Below are 14,707 nucleotides of genomic sequence, written 5' to 3'. Positions count from 1 at the left end.
TTCGGCTCCTTCTACCTGACAGGTGGCAAGCCGGCAGCAGCAATTCCCAACTATAGCTAAGAAACAACAGCCCACAATGGAAGAAATGGGGTGGTGATCGTATTATCATGAGGAACGAAGCAGGCAGCATCCAAAGTGGTGACGAAGACTATCAATGAGATGATCGCTTTAGATGATCATACCCTGCAAGTCGTGGGAACGTGGGTCTCAGGCATTTGCTGCAGCTTTTAGTGCCAAACTATAAAGTGCCCTCTCCAGGACCACTTTCAGTGAAAGGTCATCCCCGATTTGTTCAAACATTGTTGTAGCTGTGTGCAGGCACTACTGGTGAAGGCACAGGGGAGCAGTGTGCATTTCACAAGTGAAATATGGACATCCACAATCACCTCATCCTCCTTCCTCTCTCTGATGGCACACTGGTGGAACCTGACTGGGGTGGGTCAGGCAGCAGCTCCACAGGGGCTGGAGCAACAGGACACAGGTGGGCTTTCTTGCACACTAACCTGACGGATGGTTCCCATACTTCTAGCAATATTTTAGCAGCGATTCAAGAAATGCTGGAGGGCTGGCAGCTGGATCAGAGAGCCAGAAGTCTCATTGCAGGTTTCTTTATCACCAACAATGGCTCTAATATGGTCAAGGAGGTATACTCTGGTGGATATCAGGGTGTATGAAACTTCACTCACACCCTACACCTAGCAGTGAAGGAGGCCCTGGGGCTTGTGTAAAAATTTATTTTTTACACAAGTAAATTTTTTTTTTTTACACAATAAATTTTTTTACACAAATTTATTTTTTACTTGTGCAAAATTTATTGTTTGAATGTAAACCGAGGTGATTTGTAACTTGTTACATGAATATCGGTATATAAAAATGCCAAATAAATAAATAAATAAATAAATAAAGTGTAGAAAAATAGCTGGATACTCCACCGAAGCATGATGGCAGGTGACCTCCTCTGAGAAAAGCAGGAGGAATTAGAGATGCCTCACAAGCGTCTCATCATAGATGTGGGTACCCGCTGGAATTCAACCTACATGATGCTGCAGAGGCTAGTGGAGCAGCAGACACCCCTGCATGATCTGTCTTGGGAAATGGAGACAGGTGTGCAGGCTCCCCTAGGGCATCATGACTGGCCAGTCAAGAGTCAGCTTGTAAAAATTCTGAAACCATTTAAAGGATGCCAAAGAGGAGCTGAATGCTACAAGCGTCACCTTGGGAGATGTCATCCCAAAAATAAACATTGTTAGAAAAGGAAGAGGGAATGAGGGTGAGGTGCTGTGCTATTTGGTGTCCTTGGAAAAGCAGCTGACAGAGAGACTGGTACCTCTGACCAGAAACCCCACATACAAGCTCACTACACCATGTGATCCATGTGGAAAGGGAGACTTGCACTGGAGGCCAACAATCTGACACATATGAAGGGCAGACTGATAGAGGAGGTCTATCAGCTAGCGCACCAGAGGTTGAGGCAAAGGAGGGATGTAGCACAGGAGGAAACACCCTCACTGGCCAGATCAGACAGCAGTGCAAGTCAGAGCAGCACCCCGTCACCACCACTTAGCACACCCTCCACAGGAAAAGGGAAACAATCCTCACTCTGTCCCAGGCAATCGCTAAAGAAGCTGGGATGAAAGATTCATCTCAAATACCACCAAAGGAGATGGGAGTTCAAATTTCAGTGACACACTATCTCACTGAGACCATCGAGGACATGGAGACAGACATTCTGGCATATTGGTCTCACAAGTTAAACATCTGGCCAGACCTGGTTCAGCGCCATCTCTCTTCTCCACCAATGAGTATCCCCAGCGAAGAGTGCTTTCCATGACAGGAGACATCATAAGCCCTCATCGCTGCAGCCTGTCACCACACTTGATGGAGAAGCTAGTGTTCCTTAAAATTAAACTGCCTTTGCTGGTTATCCAGATTTGCCATGCAAGTGGCAATGCAAATGAATGGAGCGTGAAGGTACTGTAGCTGCTGCCTGCTCTGCCTTTCTGTATGCCATGACTAAAAAGCAACAATGGGGCCTAAATCCAGTGTTCAGAAACTTCTAGTGACTGTGATTGACTAACTGCATCTGCCTGCTCTGACCACAATACCATGAAATGGACCACACTTCACCAAACACACTGATGCTGTTGTCCAGGCCCGAGATGCCAGATCGAGGGCTGGAAGAGATGCAATGCTGTGTCCTGCTGTGTCCTCAACACCGCCAGCTGGGCCATACTACAACCACCACACTGTGACTGCCTCCAGAGTCCAAAAAGCCAATCCAAGGGCTACAACACAAAATCACTGAGTCCTGCTGTGTCTCAAACACTGTCAGTTGGGCCACACTACAACCACCACACTGCTGCTCCTGTCCAGGCCTGAAATGCAAAATCAATGGCTGGAAGAGATGCAATGCTGAGTCCTGCTGTGTCCCTAACACCGCCAGCTGGGCCACACTTCAACCAACACACTGTGACTGCCTCCATAGTCCAAAAAGCCAATCCAAGGGCCACAACACAAAATCACTAAGTCCTGCTGTGTCCCAAACACTGTCAGCTGGGCTACACGACAAACATCACACTGCTGCTCCTGTCCAGGCCTGAGATTAAAGATCGAGGGCTGGAAGAGATGCTATGCTATGTCCTCAACACCGCCTGTTGGGGCACACTACAACAACTACACTGCTGCTGCCTCCATGGTTTGAAATGGCAATCCAAGGGCCAGAAAACATCAATGAGTGCTGCTAAATGCTGTGTCCCCAATACAGCCAGTTGGGCCTCACTATAACCACCACAATGCTACTGCGGTCCAGTCTTGAGATGCAAGATCGAGTGCTGGAAGAAATGATATGCTGTGTCCTGCTGTGTACACAACACTGCCAGTGGGGACACACTTCAACAACCACACTGCTGCTGCTTCCACGGCCCAAAAAGCCAATCCAAAGGCCACAACACAAGAATGCTGAGGCCTGCTGAATGCTGTGTCCTCAACACCTCCAGTTAGGCCACACTTCAACCTTCACATAGCTGCTCCTGTCCAGGTCTGAGATGCAAAATCAATGGCTGGAAGAGATGCAATGCTGAGTCCTGCTGTGTCCCCAACACTGCCAGCTGGGCCACACTTCTCCTGTGACTGCCTCCACAGTCCAAAAAGCCAATCCAAAGGCAACAACACAAGAATTCTGAGTCCTGCTGAATGCTGTGTCCTCAACACCTCCAGTTAGGCCACACTTCAACCTTCACCTAGCTGCTCCTGTCCAGGTCTGAGATGCAAAACTGAAGGCTGAAAGAGATGCTATGCTGTGTCCCCAACACCACCCAGTTGCGGCACACTACAATAACTATGCTGCTGCTGCTGCTGCTGCCTCCACGGCCCGAAAAGCCAATCCAAAAGCCACAACAGAAGAATGCTGAGCCCTGCTGTGTCCCCAACACCGCTAGTGGGGTCACACTTCAACTAACATACTGCTGCTCCTTTCCAGGCCTGAGTTTAAAGATTGAGAGCTGGAAGAGATGCAATACTGAGTCCTGCTGTGTCCCCAACACCACCAATTGGGCCATACTACAACAGATATGGTAATAACTTCATTTCTTCTAAAAGGGCTACTCCCATGCCAATTAGGCCATGTTATTTGAAATCGATAACATAGTCAGCTGGGACATTGAAGGGAGAGGAACTGAGGGGTTGGAAGGGAACGCAAGAACAGTCCCTTTCCTCTTCTTCCCCATACGAAATCTACGGGTTTCAGCTCACCGGAAAAACAAAGAGGAAAGAGAGGAGGACTTACTTGAAGGTGAACTTATAGTAACAGAAGAAGCAGTCAGAGAGTCAAAGCAGGCTTGATAGATGCTGAAGTTGAAAGAAAGCCGTGCGCCCGGCTTAGGCGATGCACCGGCAGCGGCGGCGCACCGCTGCAGGGCCGTTTTAAGGCCCCTCCGATGTCCTGTGCTGATGATGTCAGGGTGCTGGGCTGTCCTCAGGCAAGCCGCGTCGGGGACCGAAGTATGTTGCTTCCCCGGAATGGCTGCCGACACCTTCTCTCAGCTCTCTCTCCTCTCCTAGTCCCAATACCAGCGCTGCTGCAGGGCCGTTTTAAGGCCCCTCCAAAGTCCTGCGCTGATGATGTTAGGGCGCTGGGCTGTTCTCAGGCAAACCCCTTTGGGGACCGAAGTAATGCTACTCTCTTGGAATGGCTGCCGGCACCTCCTCTCAGCTCTCTCTCCTCTCCCAGTCCCCTATTATAATATTTTTAAAATTCTTTAGTAATTCAGTACCCCAAAGTGATTTTATTAGGGGATATGAATCTCCATTTGGACAGTAAACAGATATGTTTTTAATGAGCTTCTTGAGTTTTTAGCTTCAATTGAGCTTCTGCCATTGATATCCTTGGCTACACATAAAGTTGGTCACATACTTGATCAGGTGATTTGCTCTAAACCAGGAATGGTAAACTCCAGTCCTCGAGGGCCACAAACAGGCCAGGTTTTCAGGATATCCACAATGAATATGCATGAGAAAGATCTGCATGCACTGCCTCCATTGGATGCATATCTTTCTCATGCGTGCTCATTGTGGATATCCTGAAAATCTGGCCAGTTTGCGGCATTCGAGGACTGGAGTTCGCCATCCCTGCTCTAAACAATTAATGTCTGCAAATCAAATTCTAGTCACTGATATTTCCCCAGTATTATGGTCTAATCACTATTTAATTTAATTTTTTGTTACAATATCTGAATAGAACTCTATAAAGGCTAATAGTCTGGTTCGTATCACAAATAGAAAGCCAATAGATTTGGAGCAATTTAAATTAAAATGGTCTACTGTGAAGGACAAACTATGTTTGAACAATGCTGAGGATATTGCAAATTTCTTAACTACCCTCTAAGAATGTGTTTGGAATAACATCGCCCCAGTAGTTATGAAAAACCGCCAAGCTGTCTCTAATAAAGTTCCTTGGTTTGATAAAGAACTAATATTAGCAAAAAGAGAACTGAGATGGACTGAAAGGGCAATGCGTAGGAGCCAACTTGATTCAGCCTGCCGTCAATTTAATTTTGTTAGAAACAACTACAAACAATTGCTTGTAGCTGTGAGAAAAAAGTATACTGAGCAGTCCCATACTTCACTGAATAGACCAAAATATATGGCAAAATAGAATATAGACCAAAATAGAATAAATGATCGTGAGATTAAAGAAGAATTTAAAGTTAATTTTTTTTCTGATTACTTTGTTTTTTAGCTAAAGCAGAAATCTGCTTTGAATAAAAAATCAGCTTGATCTTCAACAGCCTAGATCTTACAAATTTGAGAGAACTTTTAAAGCGTCCTTTGAGCATGTTTGTGGTTGGGATACCTTTACAGAAGTTGGAAAATCCAAAATTGTAAAATCTATGGCCCAGGTAAAAAATCCATCTGCCCATGTGATCCATATCCTTTCTCATTATTTGTATATCTTGAAGGAGGACTTTATTTTTGTTATTTGAAAATTAGTTAATTTTTCTTTGAAGGAAGGCCAAATGCCTTTGATACTGAAGCAAGCATTTGTTCGCCAGTTTATAAGATAGGAAATCTCCCCCTGGAACCCCTTAACATAACATAACATAACAAATTGCCATGTTGGGTCAGACCAAGGGTCCATCAAGCCCAGCATCCTGTTTCCAACAGAGGCCAAACCAGGCCACAAGAACCTGGCAATAACCCAAATACTAAGAAGATCCCATGCTACTGATGCAATTAATAGCAGTGGCTGTTCCCTAAGTAAACTTGATTAATAGCAGTTAATGGACTTTTCCTCCAAGAACTTATTCAAACCTTTTTTGAACCCAGCTACACTAACTGCACTAACCGCATCCTGTGGCAACAAATTCCAGAGCTTAATTGTGCGTTGAGTGAAAAAGAATTTTCTCCGATTAGTCTTAAATGTGCTACTTGCTAACTTCATGGAATGCCCCCTAGTCCTTCTATTATCAGAAAGTGTAAATAACCGATTCACATCTACTCGTTCAAGCCCTCTCATGATCTTAAAGACCTCTATCATTTCCCCCCCTCAGTCATCTCTTCTCCAAGCTGAACAGCCCTAACCTCTTCAGCCTTAGTAGTTATTGCCCAATTTCAAACGTTGTAACCTTGGGTACACTTCTTGAGAACATAGTTTATTCTCTGTTAACTGTCTATGTAAGGGATAATCAAATATTATATAAAAATCAATATGGGTTCAGGTTAAGGCACAGCACAGAGACATTACTTTGCTCTGTGCTGGACTTCCTGTTACTAGAGTTTGATAAGGGGGCATCAGTCATTGCCATATATTTTGATGTTACAGCAGCGTTTGACACCATGTGTCACTTAGTTGAGCAACTAGAAGCAATTGGAATTACCAGTGTCATTCTTGCATGGTTTAGCTCTTTTCTTGAATCAAGAAAACAGCGAGTACTCTTACAAGGCATTCATTAATTTTGGTATGAAACTCCCTGTGGTGTTCCACAGGGTTCAGTCTTAACTGCAGCACTGTTTAATATATACATGAGACCCTTGTGCTCCTTGCTCGAATCACAGTCTATAACCTTTAGACTTTCTGCAGATGATTTGCACTTGTATTTTCCTATAAAGAGGATTTGTCAGCTACCTTAATTCATATTGCAGACCGTGCTCAGCTTATCAATGATTGGATGCACAAGAACCATCTGTTACTGAATGCTCGTAAAACCGAAGCAATGTTTTTCCAGTGATCCAGATAAAAAAAGACAACATAATATTGACTTTGTCATTACTTGACATTGATATTCAGTTTTCAGATTTGGTGTGGAATCTGGGTGTAATCTTTGACAGTCTTAATTTTAGGGCTCACTTACAGAGTGTTCTGAAGGGAACACCACTCCTGAGGCCTGATTCCACTGATGTCCCCTGCTTGCTTCATCTCCAATCAGTTGTCGAGGGAAAGCGAGCAGGAGAGGTCAGTGGAATCAGGCCTCAAGGGTGGGGTTTATACTCCCACTGAGGTATAACTCCCCAATCATCCCTTGCCTGCTTCTCCTCAAGAACTGTTTGGGGTGAAGCAGACAGGGGAAATCAGTGGAGTCATTTCTCAGTGGTGGTATTTGGTTAACCCCACCCCTAAGGCCGGATTACACTGACCTCCCCTGCCTGATTCTCTCCAAACAGTTCTTGAGAGGAGGCAGGCAAGGGATGACAGGGGAGTCATACCTCAGTGGGGTGTAAACACCACTCCTGAAGCCTGATTCCACCTTTGCCTGCTTCGCCTCAACAGCTGTTTGGAGCGAAGCAAGCAGGGGGAGGTCAGTGGAATTTGCCTCAGGGGTGATGTTTTCCAAATACTACCCCTGAGACCTGACTCCACTGCCTTTCCCTGCCTGCTTCTCCTCGACAAATGTTTGGGGTGAAGCAAACAGGGGGTGAAGCAAACAGTGGAGTGAAGCTTCACCCCCTGTTTGGGGGTGAAGCTTCACTCCAAACTGCTTCCTCAAGAACAGTTTGCTTCACCCCAAACTGTTCCTCTAGAACAGTTTGGGGTGAAGCAAACAGTGGAGTGAAGCTTCAGTGGTGGCATTTGGGGAAAGGAGACAGAGGATCTCAGAGGAGTATTGTCTCGGAGGCATTCCATATTCCAACCATTACAAATGAGGCCTGTCATTTACAGCATCTACGGCATGCCATGTTCCAACCATTAACATAAGAACATGCCATAATGGGTCAGACCAAGGGTCCATCAAGCCCAGCATCCTGTTTCCAACAGAGGCCAAACCAGGCCATACGAACCTGGCAAGTACCCAAAAACTAAGTCTATTCCATGTTACTGTTGCTAGTAATAGCAGTGGCTATTTTCTAAGTCAACTTAATTAATAGCAGGTAATGGACTTCTCCTCCAAGAACTTATCCAATTATTTTTTAAACACAGCTACACTAACTGAACTAACCACATCCGCTGGCAACAAATTCCAGAGTTTTTATTGTGCATTGAGTGAAAAAGAACTTTCTCCAATTAGTTTTAAATGTGCCACATGCTAACTTCATGGAGTGCCCCCTAGTCTTTCTAGGCACACCTATGGCATGCCATTTTCTATCCCTAACCACAAAGGCCTGTCACTTACAGCCACGCATGCCATTTTCAAACCATTACCACTGAGGCCCTAGCCATATATTGCATTATAAACTTACTGAAACACTCCTCAGGATTTTAAGACCTTTCTTCATCTATGGTATTCACCTTCTTGCCATTTCTTGCTCTTGTCATGGCTATCCATTCTTTTACACCTGTTGCACAGCTTCATGAACCATAACTGATTTCATGGTCCACTAGCAGTTCCTCTATACTGTGCATTTGGGTACCTACCTACTACATAGCTATGACGTGTGTGGCTTACTTTGTGAAACAAACATATACTACTGGACTGGTAGATCAGCCAGGTGCAGCCATATGCCCTCTCTATGGTTGTCTGTGTGCTCCAACAGAATGGATTTGTATCTCCAATGCCAATCTGCCTTAATGCTATGCCCCTCATCCTACAACTTCAGATCCTTGTTCCACTCAGCCTTGCTGCCATGTGCAGATTTCACACTTTTATATTCTTATTTCTGCCTGTATCTTCCTGGCATACTCCAACTCTTACACTTTGAGGATTTCTTGCCAATCTGGGATGTTGCTGTGCACCTCTCCCATGCATTTGAATTCTTTATCTTGATACCATTCTTTTTGATTCTTGGTCCGTTTATCTGTACCTTGCAATTTTTTCTGCCACATTTTCTGCTTCATTCCCCCTTCATGTTGCCTTAGGGTCCTGATGCCACTTTACCTCTCGTGCTGCCATCAGCTGTTCATGACACTATTGCTGAGCAGCCATCCTCTTTCTAAATCTTGAGGTGTTCTTCTTCCTCTTACTTCTTCTTTGCTTCACTTACATTGTATTAGAGACCTCCTGCCATTCCCATAATCCTCGTACCCCTTTGTAGAGCCTTAACCTTTTTATGTCACTTTTCTGTTGCCACTTTACCATTTTCTAAAGTGCGATTCTTTCCCCCTTTTGATTCTTCTCTCAAGTTTCATTACAATTGATATACAATTCACAATTTTAGAGCCTATTATAGACTGTAATAATTCTCCCATATGTTTTAATGGAAAACAAATTAAATTAATGAAACAAATAAATGAATTTTTTTTTTGTATTGAAACAAATACGGGTCCCAACGAAACGAATGAGTGAATGAACCATAACAAATTCTTTTGGTCTACACAACCCTACATCTTAATAGTTTCTGCCCATCCCCATCATGGTAAGTATACAGGCATTCATCTAATAATAGATCAGAGGATTTGCATTCAGACAACAACCAACAAGGACTGAACTACACAGTCTGGTTAAACAAATAAGCATGGGGGTTGATTGCTTATTGCGGTGGTTACTACCCTAAACCAATTAACCCTGATACTTCACTTTGAATGCATATTCAGCATTACTCTCTGCTTCAACAACAGGGAGAAATGTGGAAAAGAGGATTTACATTCAGACAACATCCAACAAGGCATTGATCTGTGCAGTCTGGGTTAACAAGCATCGGGGTATCATGCTTGATGTGGAGGTTACTACCCTTAACCATTAAGCCTTATGCTCACCTTTGATGCAACTCCAACATTACTCTCTGCATCAATGGCAGGGGGTGGCAGGAAATTTGAAGCAAACAGTTACGAACAAGGGCCCTGAACTTGGTGGTCGGTGAAACAGCTAAGTATGGGAAAATATGTATGGGAGCTTGCTGGGCAGACTGGTTGGGCCGATTGGTCTTTTTCTGCAGTCATTTCTATGTTTCTATGTTGTGCTATTGAGAATTCTACTCATGTTAGCCAAAACAGTGCTCCCCAATAGAACTCATTTTGAATCGTTAACACCAAGTATTTAGTATCTTCTGGCTTCCACTGAAACAGACATGAACCAATCATCTTTTTGCTAAAATAAATGTGTAAGGGAAGATCTTTCCAATAGTATCAGTTAATTTAAAATTCTGACAGACCAGAAAAGTCATTAATCATGCATAAGGATATATCCAGTTCTGTTAAATATAACATTATGTCAACAGCATATATAAATAGCTGCAAAGTAATGCCACAAATACAAATATCTTCAATTAAATTATGTTGCTGGAGATTAATGGCAAAAGGGTTCCAAGGATAAATTAAAAAGGAGAAGAAATAAAGAACAGCCTTGCTGTCTACTTCTCCCCAATTGAAAGGAAGGAGAGATGGAATTGTTATTAATAAATGGGTAGAGGAACACTATATAGAATTTGGATCATGTTCACATTAATGTCCCTAAACTCAACCATTTCAAAACATTAACCATCACCATTCAATATGGTCACAGGCCTTCTTAGCATCTAATGACTGTGCCAAAGCAGGTACTCCGAAAGATTATACATACACACACAAAGAAAGAAGATCGGCGCAGCCGGTCTAGATGATCATGTGGCCGAAGAAAGGAAGATCGTCGCAGCCGGAGACCAGGCGCCGAGACTTAGGAGGCGCTGCGGCAGGCAGCCAGCCCCCGTCTCGCCCTGCCTCCCCCCCAGTGCCACCCTCCCGACGCCCCCCAATGGCACCGGTCGCCCATCACATGGGAGGGGCTGAAGGCCACCGGCGCCATTTTGCTTAGTGGCAGCCGAGGCCCCGGGAGCGTCAGATCGCTCCCGGTCCCTCCGCTGGACCACCAGGGGGGGGGGGGGGCAGGGCGAGTCGGGGGCTGGCAGAATTTTGAAAGGGAACTTTTTGCCCTTTCAAAATTCTGCTGCTTGCCGTGGCGCCCTCTAAGTCTCGGCACCTTAGGCACAGGCCTAGCTCGCCTAGTGGTTCCTCCAGCCCTGGGGTTATCAGCAGTCAATGCGCAATAAAAATCACCAAACGGAAAAGTCACAGGACTCATTGCAGAAATAAGCAGTGAAGCAAAAATAAATAAATTTAAACTTCCTCTTGTACTTAGATCTCAATCTGGTTCTCAAACATCCTTGTGATCTTAATCATTCTTTAAACAAGATTCTATTAGTACTCACATCACTTCACAGAATTCTTCTCACCAGTAACTCAAATGTCATCTTCAGCAATTCCCACAAGGCAGCTGTGGTTCAAATGTCCCTTTAAGTTGCCACAGGACTCTACCAAGAAGTCTAGTGATAATGCTCTTGCTTTCATGATGGCATGACCCTGCTATGTAAGATAACCCAGTAAACCCACCAGGAATCACTGCTGAATACTGGAGGCCTCTTGGCTTACTACAGAAGAGCCCACTCGCTAAGTATAAGGTTATATGGAACACAATGTTTTGCCGATAAGATAAACTGTTTATGAACCAATCCGCATGTTAGGATTTTCAAATCAGAATTTGTTAGTTGTGCTCTCTATAAAATTATATAAGCTCCAAGAAACGTGAAAAAAGGCCGTACTAGAAGCAGGTCCAGTGCTAAGGAATTCCATGCCATATGAGTTATGCTGTGAAAAGGACTATTTAAAATTTTGGAAGACATACTAGATTTGTTGTGTATATATTCTATTTATTTATAGAGAAAGCTCATATGCTGATTTTGTTTTGTGCCTCTTGATCATCACAGCAGCTTATCAAGGAGATTAATTTTCCTTAGAAGTCTCTCTTTGAAATGTAATACTTAGCTTAAAATTTTTATTGAAGATGATATAGTTAAACCTGTGCACATTCACAATGAGAAACCTCTTGATGATCAATGTCTCATCTACCGAGGATAAATTATCTGGCTATAAGAAAGAAAAGACAGAATATAATACTTACACTGAAAGTTTAGGATCCAGCAGCCAGCAAGAATGCCCAGCATGCACTTCATGGTATTAAGAATTGGCTTATTTGGAACAATGAGGTGAGTCACTGGAATAAACAGTCAATACAGGAAGCAAGTTAAAGTACAGTTAAAAAAAGGAGACAAGCTAATAGGAAAGTGCAGAATTTGTAAGCCCCGATAATTTTCAAGACACTTTAAAACAGTTTTTATTCACAACCAATTTCTTCTTCCTCAAGTTCTCTAGTTTTATCTAGCTACCTCTCCTAGGACATTACCTACCATCTGCATTATAAAAATACATTTTCAACTTTTTTGTCATGGTTTGTTTCAAGCTCTTACAATTTTCCTCCTGGTTGCCCCACTGAATGAGCTCTAGTTTAAAATTTTAGAATAATATACAATGTGTTGACTTAAATACAACAAAAATAGTCTTAACCAAATACAGAAAAGGTTGATATGCAATATAGTATAAGTACGTATAAAAGGTTTTGCATACTTCTCTATAGAAGTTATCATAACACTTGGAAATCACTATAAACATTTATTTATATAATTCACATTCTTTTTCAATCCTAAATTTTCCATATTATTCACAAAACTATCTACATGTTATTCATAGTATAATGATTTACCCAGTGTTACAGAACAAATTTAAAAAATGTATTCAAAACAAATGATTTTTAGGACTAGTTAATAGCATAGAAGGAGCAGCAGAATCAAATTTTCTGTTCAGTGTTCACTTCGGAAGACCCTGCAGCAGGACCATATAAAACAAACACAAATAAGATTGGAAGTGAGGTAAAACACAATCAATTTTCAGTACAGTGTGTTCGTGAGAAGTTAATTAAACTTAAAGTAGATAAGACGATGGGTCCGGATGGGACATCCAAGGGTACTAAGGGAACTTACAGATGTCTTGGCATCTCTACTAGCTGACCTTTCCAGTGCTTCTTTAGAGTCTGGAGTAGCTCTGGAGGACTGGAAAAGGGCATATGTGATTCCAATTCATAAAAGTAGAAGTAGGGAGGAGGCTGGGAACTACAGGCCAGTAGGCTGACCTCTGTGGTGAACAAGCTAATGGAATAGCTGCTAAAACAGAAGATAGGGCAATTTTTGGAATCCAATGGATTGCAAGATCCAAAGCAGCTTGGTTCCAGAGGTAAATTTTGTCAGATGAATCTGATTAATTTCTTTGATTGGGTGACCAAAGATTTGGATCAAGGGAAAGCACTAGGCATTTGACACAGTTCCGCACAGAAGACTTATAAATAAATTGTGCACTCTTGGTGTGAATACTAGTGTGTCTGACTGGGTTAGAAACTGGTTGAGTGGGAGGCAACAAAGGGTAGTGGTAAATAGAGTTTTCTCTGAAGAGGGGATTGTTGCCAAAATCTGTAACTAGGTAGACAGCCAGGAAGGAGTAGAAAACATGAGGAGCGATCTAGCGAAGCTCACAGAATGGTCTAAGGTCTGGCACGAAGATTTAGTGCTAAAAAAAATGCAGAGTAATGCATTTAGGTGGCAAAAACCCAAGGGAAAGGTACAATACTAGAGGTAAAATTCTTCTAAGCACAAAGGAAGAGCAGGATCTGGGGGTAATTCTGATGATCTTAAGATGGCCAAACAGGTGGATAAAGCAATGGCAAAAGCCAGAAAGATGCTTGGATGCATAGGGAGAGGAATGGACAGCAGAAAAAGTAAAGTGATACTGCCCCTGAATAGGTCGCTGGTGAGACCTCACTTGGAATTCTGTGTACAATTCTGGAGACCGCACCTTCAAAAAGATATAAACAGGATGGAGGTGGTCCAGAAGGTGGCTACTAAAATAGTCTGTGGTCTTCGTTCTAAAGCATATGGGGATAGACTTAAATCTCTAAACATGTATATTCTAAAGGAAAGGCGAGTAAGGGGAGGTATGACAGAGACATTCAAATATCTCAAAGGTTTCCATGCACAGGTGAGCCTTTTTCAATGGAAAGGAGGCTCTACAACGAGGGATCATGAGATGAGGATGAAAGGGGGTAGACTTAGGAGTAACCTTAGAAAATATTTCTTTACAGAGAGGGTGGTGGATGTCTGTAACAGCTTCCCAGTACAAGTGGTAGATACAAAAACAGTATCTGAATTCAAGAAAACATGGGATAAATAAAGGGGGATCTCTAAGGAAGTGCTGAGAATTATAATGCTAAATTAATTCGACGATGGGCAGGCTGGATTGGCCATACGGTCTTTTTCTGCCCTCATGTTTCTGTTTCTAAAATGTGGAAAAATTAGACAGGAAAAGCAGCGAGAATGGATAACCACTGTAATATTAAACAAAATGTCAAGGAAGTAGAATCATAAACATATGAGAAACAGGAACATAGCTACAGAATATGTACATACTGTATATATAAATTCAAAGAGATTGTAGAGCGAAAAAACTCCACCTAGAGTTGCTTACTTCTAACGGGTGTTCTGTGAAGGCAGCAGTTTTTCACAATTGGGAAACATCGCCCAATGGTACCAATAATGGAAAACTTTTACAGAGCTCTTTAGTGAAGACCCAAAGACTCCTCTTAGCATGTACAGCAGGTCTTGTGTTCCTGCTTCTGCGTGGCATTCCTTATCTCTGTCATAGTGCTCAATAGCTCAACTCCAGCAAGGGAGGAGACTGAGTATGTGTAAATTGTGAACTACTATCTTTAGAGAACACCCATTCCAGTTAAGCAATTTTGTTTTGTCTAAAGGCAAGGAGTTTTATTATGTTGTTGATGGGACTCCCTTACTGAAGGAACAACTATTTTTGGGGTCAACTTAAAAACAAATATTACTGAGGGGTAGAAGGTGGGCCTGGACTCTAAAACTAAAACTCTAAGAGACCCTGGACAATACACTAAGCAAACTTGCTTTTGTATCA

The 14,707-nt window shown here is 42.9% G+C and overlaps 1 protein-coding gene across 2 annotated transcripts in view; it reads right to left on the bottom strand.

The window, feature by feature from the left end:
• The window catches only part of BARD1 (BRCA1 associated RING domain 1), a 336,286-nt gene that overhangs the window by 27,960 nt on the left and 293,619 nt on the right, over positions 1 to 14,707 (bottom strand). For both annotated transcript variants that reach the window (XM_029606122.1, XM_029606123.1), the window contains one exon: positions 11,802 to 11,894. In XM_029606122.1, the coding sequence (XP_029461982.1) occupies positions 11,802 to 11,894 (93 nt within the window). The remainder of the gene's footprint in view (positions 1 to 11,801; positions 11,895 to 14,707) is intronic.

This window comes from Rhinatrema bivittatum, chromosome 6, assembly GCF_901001135.1.
Source record: "Rhinatrema bivittatum chromosome 6, aRhiBiv1.1, whole genome shotgun sequence".
NCBI lineage: Eukaryota > Metazoa > Chordata > Amphibia > Gymnophiona > Rhinatrematidae > Rhinatrema > Rhinatrema bivittatum.
The sequence above is the reverse complement of the archived record's forward strand: the minus strand, read 5'-3'. Positions and strand labels throughout refer to the sequence as shown.